At 45.4% G+C, this 16,364-nt stretch overlaps 1 protein-coding gene across 3 annotated transcripts in view; it reads left to right on the top strand.

The window, feature by feature from the left end:
• The window catches only part of RABL6 (RAB, member RAS oncogene family like 6), an 81,112-nt gene that overhangs the window by 29,231 nt on the left and 35,517 nt on the right, over positions 1 to 16,364 (top strand). For all 3 annotated transcript variants that reach the window (XM_068248953.1, XM_068248954.1, XM_068248952.1), the window contains exons 3-6: positions 32 to 166; positions 6,055 to 6,102; positions 11,210 to 11,265; positions 13,347 to 13,438. In XM_068248953.1, the coding sequence (XP_068105054.1) occupies positions 32 to 166; positions 6,055 to 6,102; positions 11,210 to 11,265; positions 13,347 to 13,438 (331 nt within the window). The remainder of the gene's footprint in view (positions 1 to 31; positions 167 to 6,054; positions 6,103 to 11,209; positions 11,266 to 13,346; positions 13,439 to 16,364) is intronic.

Raw genomic sequence — 16,364 nt, 5'->3', positions numbered from 1 at the left:
CCTGATGTCTTTGATGTCTTCTGTTTTCCAGTGAAGATAGTCATTCGAGGGGACAGGAACACGGGGAAGACCACTCTTTGGCATCGGCTGCAGGGGAAGAAGTTTGTAGAGGAGTACATCCCCACTCAGGAGATCCAGGTCACCAGCATACACTGGAACTACAAGAGTAAGAGAGCCTCCTATCCCTGGCTGCAGTGTGCTAGTGTGTGTCCCCGCTACCCATCATTCTGCCTCTCTCCGCTATTGGGCCTTCAATAAAGACGTGTTCACTTTAACTGACTTCTCATAATATGTCCAATCCTCTTTAAGAGAATTACAAAAAAATTAAATGTGAGCTAATGTGACTGTTAAATGTACTGTCTGTCCCTCTCCCATTACATGTCGTCTCTCACTGACATCATGGCTTCACTTCTTTCTCTTTCCTAATACTGTATCGCATAGTTGTTTTATTTTTCCTTCATCTCTATGCTTTCCCCATACTTTCCCTTCCCTAGCCCTTTACCTACCTTCCCCTTGTCTCTCCTTCTGCTTCCCTTTGCCTTAATTGCTCTTTCCCACACCTTATCTCTCTTCCTTCCCCTTATCTCCTCTTTCCTTCCTTCCCCTTACATCATCTTCCCTTCCTTCCCCTTACATCCTCTTCCCTTCCTTCCCCTTACATCCTCTTCATTTCCTTCTCCTTACATCCTCTTCCCTTACTTCCCCTTACATCCTCTTCCCTTACTTCCCCTTACATCCTCTTCCCTTCCTCCCCCTACATCCTCTTCCCTTCCTTCCACTTACATCCTCTTCCCTCCTTCCCCTTACATCCTCTTCTCTTCTTCCCCTTACACCCTCTTCCTTTCCTTCTCCTTACATCCTCTTCCCTTACATCCTCTTCCCTTCCTTCCCCTTACATCCTCTTCCCTTCCTTCCCCTTACATCCTCTTCCCTTCCTTCCCCTTACATCCTCTTCTCTTCCTTCCCCTTACATCCTCTTCCCTTCCTTCCCCTTACATCCTCTTCCCTTCCTTCCCCTTACATCCTCTTCCCTTCCTTCCTCCTTCCTTCCCCTTACATCCTCTTCCCTTCCTTCCCCTTACATCCTCTTCCCTTCCTTCCCCTTACATCCTCTTCCCTTCCTTCCCCTTACATCCTCTTCCCTTCCTTCTCCTTACATCCTCTTCCCTTCCTTCCCTTACATCCTCTTCCCTTCCTTCCCCTTACATCCTCTTCCCTTACATCCTCTTCCCTTCCTCCCCATACATCCTCTTCCCTTCCTTCCCCTTACATCCTCTTCCCTTCCTCCCCCTTACACCCTCTTCCTTTCCTTCTCCTTACACCCTCTTCCTTTCCTTCTCCTTACATCCTCTTCCCTTCCTTCCCCTTACATCCTCTTCCCTTCCTTCCCCTTACATCCTCTTCCCTTACATCCTCTTCCCTTCCTCCCCATACATCCTCTTCCCTTCCTTCCACTTACATCCTCTTCCCTTCTTCCCCTTACACCCTCTTCCTTTCCTTCTCCTTACATCCTCTTCCCTTACATCCTCTTCCCTTCCTTCCCCTTACATCCTCTTCCCTTACTTCCCCTTACATCCTCTTCCCTTACTTCCCCTTACATCCTCTTCCCTTACTTCCCCTTACATCCTCTTCCCTTACCTCCCCCTACATCCTCTTCCCTTACCTCCCCCTACATCATCTTCCCTTACCTCCCCCTACATCATCTTCCCTTCCTTCCACTTACATCCTCTTCCCTCCTTCCCCTTACATCCTCTTCCCTTCTTCCCCTTACACCCTCTTCCTTTCCTTCTCCTTACATCCTCTTCCCTTCCTTCCCTTTACATCCTCTTTCTTCCCCTTACATCCTCTTCCCTTACATCCCCTTACATCCTCTTCCCTTCTTTCCCCTTACATCCTCTTTCCTTCCTTCCCCTTACATCCTCTTCCCTTACAACCTCTTTCCTTCCTTACCCTTACAACCTCTTTCCTTCCTTACCCTTACAGCCTCTTCCCTTCCTTACTCTTACAGCCTCTTCCCTTCCTTCCCCTTACATCCTCTTCCCTTCCTTCCCCTTACATCCTCTTCCCTTCCTCCCCCTTACATCCTCTTTCCTTCCTTCCCCTTACATCCTCTTCCCTTCCTTCCCCTTACATCCTCTTTCCTTCCTTCCCCTTACATCCTCTTCCCTTCCTTCCCCTTACATCCTCTTTCCTTCCTTCCCCTTACATCCTCTTTCCTTCCTTCCCCTTACATCCTCTTTCCTTCCTTCCCCTTACATCCTCTTCCCTTCCTTCCCCTTACATCCTCTTCCCTTCCTTCCCCTTATCTCCCCCTCCCTTTCTTCCCCTTATCTCCCATTCCATTCCTTCCCCTTATCTCCCCTTCCCTTTCTTCCCCTTATCTCCCATTCCATTCCTTCCCCTTATCTCCCCTTCCCTTTCTTCCCCTTCCCTTCCTTCACCTTATTTCCTCTTCCCTTCCTTCCCCTTCCTTCCCCTTATATCCCTTTCTGGTTCCTTCATTTTATCCTCTATTGACTTTTCTTCTTTCCCATAATCTCACCTTCTGCTTCCCTTTGCCTTAAGTGCTCCTTCCTTCCCTTTCATCCCCTTATCTCCTCTTCCTTTCCTTTCCCTTATTTCCCTTATTTACTCGTCCCTTTCTCCCCCTTATATTCATTTTCCTTCCTGCCTCTTATCTCCTCTTTCTTCTTTCTAATGCTTTCTTATTCTATCTTTGTATATGTGTATATATGTATTTGTTTATATCTTTCCCTTTTTCCCTGAATGCCTGTATACTGTCTGTGCAGAACATAAACCAGGCTGTCTTTTCACTCTCGCACTTTCTTTGTCTCTCTCTCTCTCTTTCTTGCTCTTTGCCTGCTTTTTTTTTCTCTCTCTCCTTTTTGTGTTTGCTGCCTTTTGTACTGTTGCTGACTCTTCTGCCTGTCTTCCAGTTCTCATTCCTGGTGTTGCTGTCTCTGGCTTATCATACTGTGGCCAGAGGCTGGAGATGTCATTCCTTTTCTCTGCCCTCATTGTCCTCATATAGTTTATAGCTGCACACGCACACACCCCTCCCTTTCTCTGTGTATCCCGCTCTCCTCCTGTCCTGTGACACACACACACACACACACACACACACACACACACACACACACACACACACACACACACACACACACACACACACACACACACACACACACACACACACACACACACACACACACACACACACACACACACACACACACACACACACACACACACACACACACACACACACACTCCCCCATCGTCCCGCTTACTTGCTGCATGATATGACAGCACTTATTCAGGCATGGCTGTGTCCCACAGCTGCCGAGTCCCTGGCAGGGCTGTGGAGTCAGTACAAAAATCATCCAACTCTGACGCCTCAGTTTAGGAAAGCACCGACTCCAACTCCAGGTACCCAAAATTGCCTCGACTCCACAGCCCTGGTCCCTGGTGCCCTAACATGTGGGAGAGAAGGAAGATGCTATAGAACTGCTTCTCTGAGTGTCTCCATCTTTTCAGTTGTTTTCCCCTCCTCACCTCAGGTTTAGCTTTTTGTCATGCTTGTAGCCCTCTATAACCAGCCAACACTTCCTGCAGCAATCACTGCGGTATAGGCTTTACAGCTGAACTTCAACAGACAGCTGCGACAAACATAAAAATACACTACATGTGACCTGTTTTACCTGATTAAAAACTTCTGAATGTTTTCAGCCAGTTCTGTCATTCAGCAAGCCTGGGCACACAGCATAGCTGTCTAAGCAGGTGCCTGAGCAGCACACAGCTTATCCTGCGCAAAGCCCCACCTCCCACCAGCTGATTGGTCAGTGCAGTTTGGCAGCGCATAAGTTCAAATTGGCTAAATCCAGAAAAAGTGTTTTGGCACTTGGTTCGGTGTTTAGAGCAAGCATGTCCAAAGTCTGGCCCAGGGGCCAAATGCTGCCCGCCGAGCCTTTTCTGGTGGCTCCCAAAGCTCTCTACAGTTGTTAGTTCCATTTGGCCCGCAGGCCGTAGTGCCAGTGCCGCATGCAGGGGCCACCTTGTGTCGCCTCTCTAATTCCCTCTTTGTTTCCCTGTAGATTATCAGCCACCACTGTAGCAGTAGCAGCCACTGCTTAGCAGCCACCATAGTAGCAGTAGCAGCCATTGATTATCAGCCACCACTGTAGCAGTAGCAGCCATTGATTATCAGCCACCACTGTAGCAGTAGCAGTAGCAGCCACTGATTAGCAGCTGCCACTATGTCAGCAGCTGTAACAGCCACTGATTAGCAGCCACCACTGTAGCGGTAGCAGCCACTGGTTATTTCCCATGGAAATGTTTTCTTTGACAAAATGTCACAGGCCTAGTGTACCTAATGGCAATCAGCAAAATTTGTTTTCAATTTCGCTAGTTTGGGCCCCCTAGCACTCCGAATAACCGCGATATGGCTCTTGGCCTAAAAAGTTTGAACAAACCTGGTTTAGAGCAACACAGCTTCACCAAAACTACTGAAACGTTGAAGTGACAGTGCAAGATCACCCCGTTGTCACACCAGCTGATCCTAAGGAGCTCTGGTTAGGTGCTTGGGGTAGATTGTTTAGACATGGAGGGGAATATTGTATTTTAGGGAGATGTGGGGGATGTTGCTAGGATATAAAGGTGAAATATAATTTTATATGGTGGGGAGAGTATGGGAGAGATCGCTAGGGCATATAGGTGAAATAGTATTTTACATTAGGAAAAAAAATATTTGGTGGGGAGGTAATTGTTAGGACATGGAGAGGTATATAACTTTACATTAGCGGCAGGCTTTATCCCCAGGGTGGGGTGCAAAGTAATTATACACCACTCACTTCCCATTATGCTTTCCCGTTATAGGAAATAAGACTGCTATTGCGAAAAATTTTAAAATATATGTGTGCACATACTTATATGTACATTTCTTCAGAGTACAATGCAATATAAATTACTTTTTTCCTATGTTGCTGTCACTTACAGTAGGTAGTAAAAAGCTGACTGATTTTGGACTAGCCCGTCTCCTCATGGGGAATTCTCGGTATTGCTTTTATTCTTTATAAAAAGCACTCCCTGGAAAGGATCTATACAAAGATGCTGGATGGCCTTCCCACTCATTTGCACATTATTCTGGCAGTTGCAACTGCAGTTCAGTAAGTGCTTTTGTAAATAAAGCTGTGGGAATCTGCCATGAGGAGATGGACTAGTCCTAAACCTGTCAGATCTGTCAGATTTTCACTACTAACTGTAAATGACAGTGATAGGACATTTCTACTCTGGAACAAATGTACATTGATTGTCCCGGTATGCATTTAGAATATATTACCATAGTGATCCTTAAAGAGAAACCGTAACCAAGAACTGAACTTCCTCCCAATCAGTAGCTGATACCCCCTTTCCCATGAGAAATCTTTTCCTTTTCACAAACAGATCATCAGGGGGCTCTGTATGGCTGATATTGTGGTGAAACCCCTCCCACAGTGTGATGTCAGAACAGTGTGATGTCAGAACCATGGTTCTGACATCACACTGTGTGAGCCTTGTTGCATTGTGGGAAATAACAGCTGTTTCTAACTGCCAAAAAAGCAAGCAGCAGCTACTTCCACTGACATAACCTGCCAGCAGTAAAAATGTCACCATGTGATAATTGTCAGAATGTAAATCAGGGAGATAATTATTATTGTAAAAATAAAGCACTTTTTTATTGCATTATTTTCACTGGAATTCCTCTTTAAATCAGGGTTCTGCAGTAAAGGATGCACGTGTGCCTGAATTAACTAAAGAGGAATCTGCTCCTTCTCTCCTCTAGAAGGCAGTTTAGAAACTCTGTCCACTTTCCACTTGATTTTACATTTCAGCTGGAATGTAGAGGATGGGGACATTTTAAAGGAAAAATCCAAGTTGTGAAACCTTTTTCCATGTTTCTTCCACGGTATAGTCAGCTACTTCTATGCTTAAATTAGGACTGTGATAACTGTTGCTTCTGATGCCGTCCCTCAGCTCTTGTAATAGTAACACTGTGCACATTTCTCTGCCCTGCAGCCACTGATGACATTGTGAAGGTGGAAGTGTGGGACGTGGTTGACAAAGGTGAGTTGTATTGGATTTTCTGAATGGTTCATGTTTATCATTCAAAATCTTTTTTTGTACTTCCATTTCTCTCTTATTAGAAACTAGTAGACCTAAGCCCGTTTAAAAACGGGCTCTAGATCTAACTCACCGCCGCATGTCTGTGTGTGCGCAACCGCCCGCCCCCCCCCTGGCCCCATCCTCCCTGGCCCCCCTCCCTGGCCCCGTCCTCCTGCTGTCCCAATGGCTGCACATGCGCAGTAGCCAAAACATACGGGACACAGGGACAGGAGGATGACGCTGGGACAAGTAGGGTTTTATTATATAGGATATCATGTGTAATAATGCCTCTTTAAAGTAAACCTGTAGGGGGAAAAAACTGCCCCTGGGGGTTACTTAAAGAGAATCTGTACTCTAAAATTCTTACAATAAAAAGCATACCATTCTATTCATTATGTTCTTCTGCCCCCCCCCCGTGCTGTTTCTGCCACTCCCTGCTGCAATCCCGGCTTGTAATTGCCAGTTTTATGCAGTGTTTACAAACAAAAGACATGGCTGCTAACCAGAGTGTGATAGGCTGAGAGGAGCTCAGTCTGTGACTCATACCGAGCCTGCAGGGGGCCTGGAGAGGGTGTGTATAGCTTCTATCCTATCACAAGCAGAGCAGCAGATTCCAGCCTGAGTGCCTGAGCTCGACAAAGCCGTCAGAGGAAAGAAGATTAGATTATATAACAGAGATAATACAGCCACTGTGCAACTATGAAAGGCTGCAGTAATCCAGACCACATTAGATCAGGCATAGGAAATTATAGGATAGAAGAAATAAGGCTGAACATTTTGTTACAGAGTCTCTTTAACTCGGTAGGGGGAAAGCCTCTGGATCCTAATGGCGATTCCCCCGTCCTTCTCAGCAGCCCTGATTGCTGCGATTAGCGGCTACAAGTGGAAATTTGTCCGGCAAGGAGTAGGGTGGGTGTGGCTAGTGTTGAGTATCGGTTGCAGGGGTGAGTTGGGCATCAGTTGGGGGGTCGGATAGGCATTTTATAGAGGGGATCGGTTAGGAGTAGGCATCGGTAGAGTGAGGGCTCATGTGAGAACAGGGTTAGATAAAAAGTACCAATATTTTACAACCAGAATTTAATAGAATACAGGTTATTCCACTAGAGGATTTATTTGGTGCCCTTTTTAAATGTTTGCGGTGGTGACGCCCATCAACGCAAATCGGTGAGTTTTAAGAGTGCTGTTATGCTAGGATCACAGTGGTGCGTTGCATATTGCACGCGTTCTAGTGCGTTATGAGTGTGGAATGCAATGAAGACTGGACATAGACTTTACAATAATGCGATCAGTTACAACGCAGTACTGTGAACAACCCCACAGATCTGTATGGGCAGTGAGTTGACGTGCAAAATTATTCTGCAACTCAGCTGAGCAAGGCCTTAAAATGAACCAGAGACGAAGCACCCTCATGTGTTTTACCATATATATCAGTGGGAACATTAGAGAAAACACCTACCCTGCTCTCTGTTTCATCCTTCACTGCTCAGCCTGCTTGTTACCAGCCCTGATGAAATCCCAGACTGAGCATTCAGTCTGGCTTTGCTCAGGAATCATTATAGCTGAGTCTGTCTTCTCTGATATCTTTTCAAGCCCAAGCCTGCCCCCTTCTGGCTCTGCTATAATAACTCCGCTATAATGATTCCTGAGCAAAGCCAGACTGAATGCTTAGTCAGGGATTTTATCAGGGCTGATAACAAGGTGGCTGAGCAGTGAAGGATGAAGCAGAGAGCAGGGTAGGTGTTTTCTCTAATGTTCCCACTGATATACTGTATATGGTAAAATACATGGGCGTGCTTTGTCTCTGGTTCACTTAAAAGGGACACTTAAGCCAAAAAAAAAAAAATGTTTTACTCACCTGGGGCTTCTACCAGCCCCCTGCAGCAGTCCTGTGCCCTCGCAGCCACTCACTAATCCTCTGGTCCCCCGCTGCCAGCTAGCTTCGTTTTTGCCGACAGGCCCGACAGGACTGTCGGCAAAAATTAGCGCTATTGCGGGCCGCAACGCGTACAAAAATACGCGTTGCCGCATATCTATGCGTAGGTAATGCGGCAACGCGTATCTTTGTACGCGTTGCGGCACGCAATAGCGCTAATTACAGACGGGAATGCGGAGAAAGCTACACGTGGCCAGTCCTGACGGGCCTGTCGGCAAAAACGAAACTAGCTAGCAGCGGGGGACCAGAGGATTAGTGAGTGACTGCGAGGGCACAGGACTGCTGCAGGGGGCTGGTAGAAGCCCCAGGTGAGTAAAACTAATTTTTTTTCTGGCTTAAGTGTCACTTTAAAGGACACATGTAAGGTCTTGTAAAGTTTAGACAAGAAATAGAGCGCACTCAGTGAACCAGTGGTAGGAAAGGCAGGGATGCCTGGAGTAATCTCACCTTAGAAAGTTGCTATCAAGCCTGTACAGGTTTGTCCACTGGCTGCGCATGCATCCTTCTGGCCGGGGACCAGGCTTAGCAGTGTCCAGATTCTCCTTTGTAGGAAGGCAGGGCTGGAATCCGTGGTTGTATCTTTGCAGGTCTCTTCCTGGACTGTGTGCAAGTTCCGCACTATGCGGTCACCCCACAGGCTATTGCAGGCTGCACTACTGCAAAGTGTTATGCAGTAATGGGGGATGTCCAAAGCTCCATGTTGCTCTGCATGACTGTATAAACAGCTCGCTAGCAATTGGGAGTAGTGATTAACACTTGTCAATGTAGCAATGCATATAAGAAAGGCTATGGCGGCTGCCGTGTGGTATAACCAGGTTTATCTGCTACACAAGTTTCAGGAGGCAAGAGACCTCCTTTCATCAGGCGAGGCCACTGCGCCCGTGTCCTCGCTCCCTCTCGCATCGCAGGGAGCGTTCTGCACAGGCGCAGTATGAGAAAACCTGGCCCGCCGACTGAGAAAATGAAAGTGAGCTGTGGCAGTGGACCGGATGATCGTGTTGTCTCGGCGAGGGCACAGGACATCTGCAGGGGGCCAGTAGAGGCCCCCCAGGTAAGTGAAACTCTCTCTGTTTTTTTTTTTTATTTGTTTTTGTTTTTTAAAAGAGCTTACAGGGGTCCCTTAAACTTAAAGGAATACTATCGATCTATGCATTTATTTTTATATGCTGTATGTTGTAGCACACATTAGGACAAGTACCAGGAGCAATTTGATTCCTCACACAGCTTTTCCTCTCAGCTGTAACAGTTTTGGATACAAAATGTATCTAAATACTGACCGCTCCCAGAGAGCTAGACCATATCTCTGCACAGGGGAGTTGCTATCAACTCCTCAGTTTATAGTTTATTTATCACCTTGCTGAAACAATCTTATTGATATGGTGGTAAGGGGTTAAAGATTCTAGCAATGTGTGTTTATTATCTTTGCTTCTCTTGACTGATAAAGATACTAATAATGCTAATTGTAGACAGTGGTCTGCCCCTCTCAGCAGCTTGTAAAGTGGATGCAGCTTGGAGTGAATCATCACAAGCAGGCAGCCAGGCAAACCAGTCTGAGTGTAAACACAGACTAGTGTTATAGCTACGGTAGTTATATTCCAGCAATATTACAGCTCATTTAGTTGCCTGTTACCACCTCTCCTGCATGCTGTGAGTGACACAGTGAAATATATTTGTGAGCTGTGTGAGAAATGAATTTTTAAGCAGAAATAGAGGGAGAGAGACCTGGGTGAATAAATAAAGTGCCCCTAGCACTAGTGGTAATGTGTACACTAATATAGAGTATTAAAAAAAAAGTCGTTTCGATCGATAGTATTCCTTTAAAGGATACCCGAAGTGACAGGATGAGATAGACATGTGTATGTACAGTGCCTAGCACACAAATAACTAAGCTGTGTCCTTTTTTCTTTCTCTCCCTGAAAGAGTTAAACATAATGTATGCAAGTGACAGTTTCTGTCCGGGTTGGACTGGGTCAGGCTATAGCATAACCCCCACTGATAAGTAATTACAGCTATATAACACTTTCCTGTTAGTAAATGGATCCTGGAGCAGGAATGAGATAATAATGGTCAATAGTTCATAGATTTGAGTTCTGGCATACTTCAATGAAGGTGTCATTGAGCAGAGACAATGAAACAGTAAAAACTTTAACACTAGATTTAACCACCTTATGACCACCTAATGCCAATTGGTGGCCGCAAGGTACCTCCCCCTGGATCGCCTAACGCCGAAAGGCGTCAAGTCCTGGGAGGAGTGTTTTGCAGGGGATCTCTAATCCCCGCGTGAGTCTGCCAGCCGTGATTGTTGCTGGCAGACTGAAACGAAAGCATATGGCCTTTTCTACTGCTGCGCTGTACTGGGGACAGCCCTGTCACTTGGCTGTCCCCTGGAGGGGAAAGAAAAAGGATCATTCTCATAGGCTCATGCCTATGAGAGACTATCTCACTGATTGGATCAGCAATCAGAGCCCACCAACAGAAATCTCTATTGGTGGGCAGAAAAGGGGAACTGATTTGTTTGGGTTATAAGTTGTATGGCCCTGTAGCACACAGGTAAAGCTGCAATGGCCTGAATTGTAAAAAATAGCCTGGTCACTAGGGGGGTGTAAGTCTGAGGTCCTTAAGTGGTTAAATATAAAATAAAATGTGGTATATCGAAAGAAAAAGTCATTTTTAGCAGGAGGAGGATAGATGCAATTGTTTTTCTCATCAGTTTATTTTCACCTCTGATAACCCTTTACACCTAAAACCGCCGGCGATTACCGCTAGCGTTTTGCGGCATGATTTTTCCGCGATTAACACAGAAAAATCACTGGACACTGCAGTGTTTTGGGAGCGATTGCGATTAGCGGTGCTATGAATGCTATTCGCGAATCGCTGGTAAAACGCTGCATGAGAACACTGCCATAGGCTTACATGGGCTAGCAGTTTTTAAAAACCGCTAGCGCTTTGCGCTGAGCGGGGATTTCACGATTCCCGCTCAAGTATGAACGAGCTCCTAGAGTTTGAAGGGTGAGCTACTGATGAATGTGTGTTGAAAGGGATTTCCAGAGCAATGGGGGCAGCTCATAAGAAGTCTTGTGTATTCCAATATGAGAACTCTTCACCTGAGTAAGGATTTATGGTAAAATCTTTCAGGTAAAGGCAAGAAGAGAGGAGAAGGAGGATTGAAGCTTGAAAATGAGCCTCAAGAGGTAAGAAAGCAAGTTATTTCCCTGTGGTTTTTTTATTTTACTTTTTTTACTGGTTAGTTTCAGAGGTAACTACAGAAACAGCTGCACTTTGTATTGGAGGGTCAGTAGATAGCACTGTAGCGATTGTAGAGTTACTAGCTAGAGTTCCTGTTGCTCGGGTGTAAATGTATTCTGCTGGTTCCAGTTTCCTTCTGTGTGTTGCTGGTTATGTGTACTTCCTGTCACAACAGAAAAGGGATCCCCCATCTCACTCCCTCCAAGTCAGCAAGAGTTCCTAAGCATATTCTGTTACTGTCATAGTCTAAAGGCAAGTACACGCTTCTGGCATACTCGGAAAATGGGGGCTGCCTCTGCTGAGAATGCAGTGTGGGTACAGCGCCCTGATATGTCCCCGAATGATCCAGTGTGGCAGATCATTGGTTTCCTCCCTGCCCCAATGACCCAAATCCCCTCTGTTTTACGCCGCACTGTTGTCCCTCCTTCCCCTTCCATAGCAATAGAACGTGTCGCAAAGCAGTAACCTAGCAGCGCGTTTGTACTACACTCTGCCCCGAACGGTTGCCCAAAGGATTGAATGCAAGTTCCTGCAGGCAACAATCAGTGTGAATGTACGCAAATTAGAGACACTGTAATGACTAAGTAGAATACAGTTAATTTTTCCAGATACCCACGTTTACGTTAATTATCCTGGTTTCAACATCAGAAACCCTCCTTGTATCTATATATTGCTATATATTGGTATGTAGCCCAGCCTTCCCAGTGATGTCACAGCCTAGGCTGTTTAAAGTGGATCCGAGATGATCTTTTACTCATTGCATCATTGTGTTCCTTTCCTATTGTTTATAGGGCATTCCTCAAGCCAAATACTTTTTTTGTTTTTAATACCCCAATTCCCTATAAACTACACAAGCCACGCCCACAGGTTTTCAGAGAGCCAAGGCACTTTCAGACAGTAGCAAGGGCTCATGGGAGCTCAGTCTGGGCAGGAGGAGGGGGAGGTATTACTAGCCAGAGATTTCAGAGGCAGAGGGGAGGAGGAGGGGGGATTAGGTTTATTTGCTCAAGATAAACCTGCCTCTCTGTAATGTTTACAAACAAGGCTGCTGTCATTGTATCACAGGAAGAAATAATCATTCTATTAAAGCTGTTTGCAGCTAGATATGCTGTGGAAACTATCTAAACTTTAGATAAGATACATAGACAAATTACTTGTTATAGTTAGTTTTTCTTCTCAGATCCGCTTTAACTATGCAAAATTCTCCCTCCTTTCCCCCCAGATTAGTCTGGGAAAACCATACATTATTTCTACTGACTTCAGAACACAGTACACAAACCACAATTACCACAATCCTCTCAAAAACACATACAAAAGCAACCCTTAGCAGAGTATACAAAATTGCTGTGTTAAAACCATTAAAAAACGCTAACCATAACATAGCGTTTCAAAATGCTATACTGCAGCGGCTAGACAGTCAGGGCTTGTTCACACTATGAGCGATTTCGTGTTTTTTTTGTTAGCTTATGTGAGTATTCTCAGATAAGCGATGGGCTTTCTAAACAATCGCAAACGCAGCCCCTGCACCATTTTCTGAGCGTTTGTGATTCAGTAGCGATAACGGCAGTTGGTGCTGTCTGGTTTTTTTTCATGTCTGCCAGTAGTAAAGATGATGACCTCCAGGATGATTGTGGATTAAACAACATGAAGAAATTACATGGGGAATATCAACCTTTTCTTGATCTCTCCTGTATTATTTTTGAACTTATCACTTTGTAATGTATTGATATATTTTTTTCCCCTACTACCCTTTTTTGGGAAACTAAGTCCATGAATTAGTTTTATATTATATGAATATAATTGGTTAAGTTGCAGTTAGTATATTTTACACAGGGTATTGATGATGTAGCGCTCTGTTCAAAAAAAAAAATGTGATTTGGACTTTCCAAGGAGTGTTTTTGTACCTATAAAGCAGACATGGAAGACACTTTGGTATCCTTGTCTGACACAATAAATCATGTGATAATCTTGCTCCTGTGTGTGTGATACGCTCCCGATATGTAATGTTTCCTCTTTGTCTCCCCAGGGGGATGGCGACCTGGCACTGGACGCTGAGTTCTTAGATGTTTACAAGAACTGCAATGGGGTGATCATGATGTTTGACATCACCAAGCAGTGGTACGTATGTCCGGCAGTAAGCTGGTGTCCTGTCCATTCACCCTCTGTATGCTGACAGCATGTGCACTGATAGGTTTGCTGATTACCCATAGTGATATGGAGGCTGCCATATATATTTCCTTTAGGACAATGCTAGTTGCCTGGCAGTCCTGTTGTCTTGTGGCATCAAAAGTTTGAGTCACAACCCTAAAACAAGCATTTGGCTAATTCAGACTTTAGTCAGGGCATATGATATGCTGCATGCTTGTTCAGGGTGTATGGCTAAAAATATTAGGCAGAGGATCCGCAGGAAAGCCAGGCAATCTGCACTGTTTAAAGGAATACTGTAGGGGGGTCGGGGGAAAATGAGTTGAAGTTACCCGAGGCTTCTAATGGTCCCCCGCAGACATCCTGTGCCCGCGCAGCCACTCACCGATGCTCCGGCCCCGCCTCCAGTTCACTTCTGGAATTTCAGACTTTAAAGTCTGAAAACCACTGCTCCTGCGTGGCCGTGTCATTGCTCCCACTGATGTCACCAGGAGCGTACTGCGCAGGCCCAATATGGTCTGTGTCTGCGCAGTACGCTCCTGGTGACATCAGCGGGATTGAGGACATGGTAACGCAGGCGCAGTGGTTTTCAGACTTTAAAGTCTGAAATTCCAGAAGTGAACCGGAGGCGGGGCCGGAGCATCGGGGAGTGGCTGCGCGGGCACAGGATGTCTGCGGGGGACCGTTAGAAGCCTCGGGTAAGTTCAACTCATTTTCCCCCGACCCCCCCCTACAGTATCCCTTTAAAAGGAAATGAATATGGCAGTGTCCAAATCACTTTCACCCTAGGTTCTCTTTAAAGGACTATTACGGCAAAAAACTGACGTTTTGGACTAGTCCATCTCCTCCAGGGGAGTACTCAGTGTTTCCTTTATTTTCAAAAGTGCTTACTGAGTAGCAGTTGCTCATTACAAATATGAAAATGGCGTGCAATTGAACATGGAATAGCTAACAGTCGCTCATCGATATTTTCTTGTATTAATGACTCCCTCTTGAGATGAGTTCTGTCTGCCTGTGTAGTGCAAACATATTTAGGCTTTGTGTCTGGAGTGCTGCATAATGCTACTGAGAGGCATCAATTATATCATCCGTCATACAGATCTTATTGTGAATGATTCAAGACACACTATAACACCAATGTAGTCAGAGGCCATCCAAATGGAGATGCCCCCCCTCCCCCCCCCAATCACCGCCTTATTAAAGTGGACCTGAACTCAGAACTTCCTCTCTGCTATAAAAGATACACAACAGCATAATAACCTTTACAGAAAAACATTTCTTTGTTACAGCCGATACAAATCCTGCAATAAATCTGCAGTGTTACTACTTCCTGCTTTCATGGAAGCGGACATATTGTTAAGATCCTGTGTTTCCAAACGAGCTCTCTGCTGTGGCAGACGTGATTCCTGAGCTGACACAGCTGAGGGATCAAATTACAGCTTGTGATTAGTCACAGATGAGGGGGAATTAGACGGGTTAAACTCTCTAAATACATACAGGGGGCATTTCTCTTTTTTCCTTCTGTCCTGTGCAAGAGTTCAGGTCCATTTTAAAAGCTTCTCGGTGAAAAATCCACGCTGAGACCATGCATATGCAGCGAATGCAACCCATACATCCACGTGGCCTCATGGTGGCGGCACCTCCTATCTGTCCTCACACACCTGCTCAGTGGTTCTAGCCTATCCATAACCGTTGCACGCAAACCCACGGAAGAGCCACCATGTTCCGCCTGAAACGTGCAGCTAGTGATGACCTTGGCTCACCACTAATTATATCACCTACGTGCTCCAATAGGCGTCTTTTACCGGTAAATGCCCGAGTTGTCATGCTAACATAATACATCCCGCATGGGCATGTAATTAACTTGTAGAGGACCGCCTCACGCTGATGGGCGATCGCCGCTGGGAGACTGTTAGACGGCGAAACCACTGTCTATTTACTGTGTACAGCGATGCACGGCAGTGCTGTACTGGGGACAGCTGTGTGACACGACTATCCCCCTGGGGGAGACAGGAGCAATCCGCCGTCAGGGGAATGGACGGAGGGATAGGAAAGAAATTTAAAAAATAGGTTTATTTATTAAAAAACAAAAAATATTTGTAAAAAATAAACAAACTACTGGGAGCGATCAGATCCCCCCAACAGAGAGCTCTGTTGGTGGGGAGAAAAAAGTGGGGGGATCACTTGTGTGCTGAGTTGTACGGTCCTGCAGCGAGGCCTTAAAGCTACAGTGGCCTTAATTGAAAAAAATAACCTGGTCACTGGGGGGGGTGGGGGGGTGGGGGGGGGGCGGGATGTTGTAAGCCTACACGGTCCTCAAGTAGTTAATGGATACCCGAGGTGACATGTGACACGTGTATGTACAGTGCCTAGCACACAAATAAGTAGGCTGTTCCTTTTTTTTTTCTTTGCCTGAAAGAGTTAAATATCAGGTATGTAAGTGGCTGATTCAGTCCTGACTCAGACATGAAGTGACTGCAGTGTGACCCTCACTGATGAGAAATTCCAACTATAAAACACTTTCCTAGCAGAAAATGGCTTTTGAGAGCAGGAAAGAGATAAAAGGGTCAATAGTTCATCGATTTTAGCTCTGGCATACTTCAATGAATGTCATTGAGCAAAAACAATAGAACAGTTACAACATAAAAAGTAGAATTAAACATAAAATAAAACTGGAATACCTGATAAAGTCATTTTTAGGAGAAGATAAATACAATCGTTTATTTCATTCGTTTATTTTTGCTTCGGGTGTCCTTTAAACAATCCATGGGGAATCAGCCTGGTACACACTTTCAATTATGATTGGCCAATTACTCACCAATTTTACCACCTCCATGTAGTAGGTCAACAGATATTGAATACTATGAGCATATTGTTTAGCTAAACCTTCATACTACAT

This window comes from Hyperolius riggenbachi, chromosome 8 (genome assembly GCF_040937935.1).
Source record: "Hyperolius riggenbachi isolate aHypRig1 chromosome 8, aHypRig1.pri, whole genome shotgun sequence".
Lineage (NCBI taxonomy): Eukaryota > Metazoa > Chordata > Amphibia > Anura > Hyperoliidae > Hyperolius > Hyperolius riggenbachi.
The sequence above is the reverse complement of the archived record's forward strand: the minus strand, read 5'-3'. Positions and strand labels throughout refer to the sequence as shown.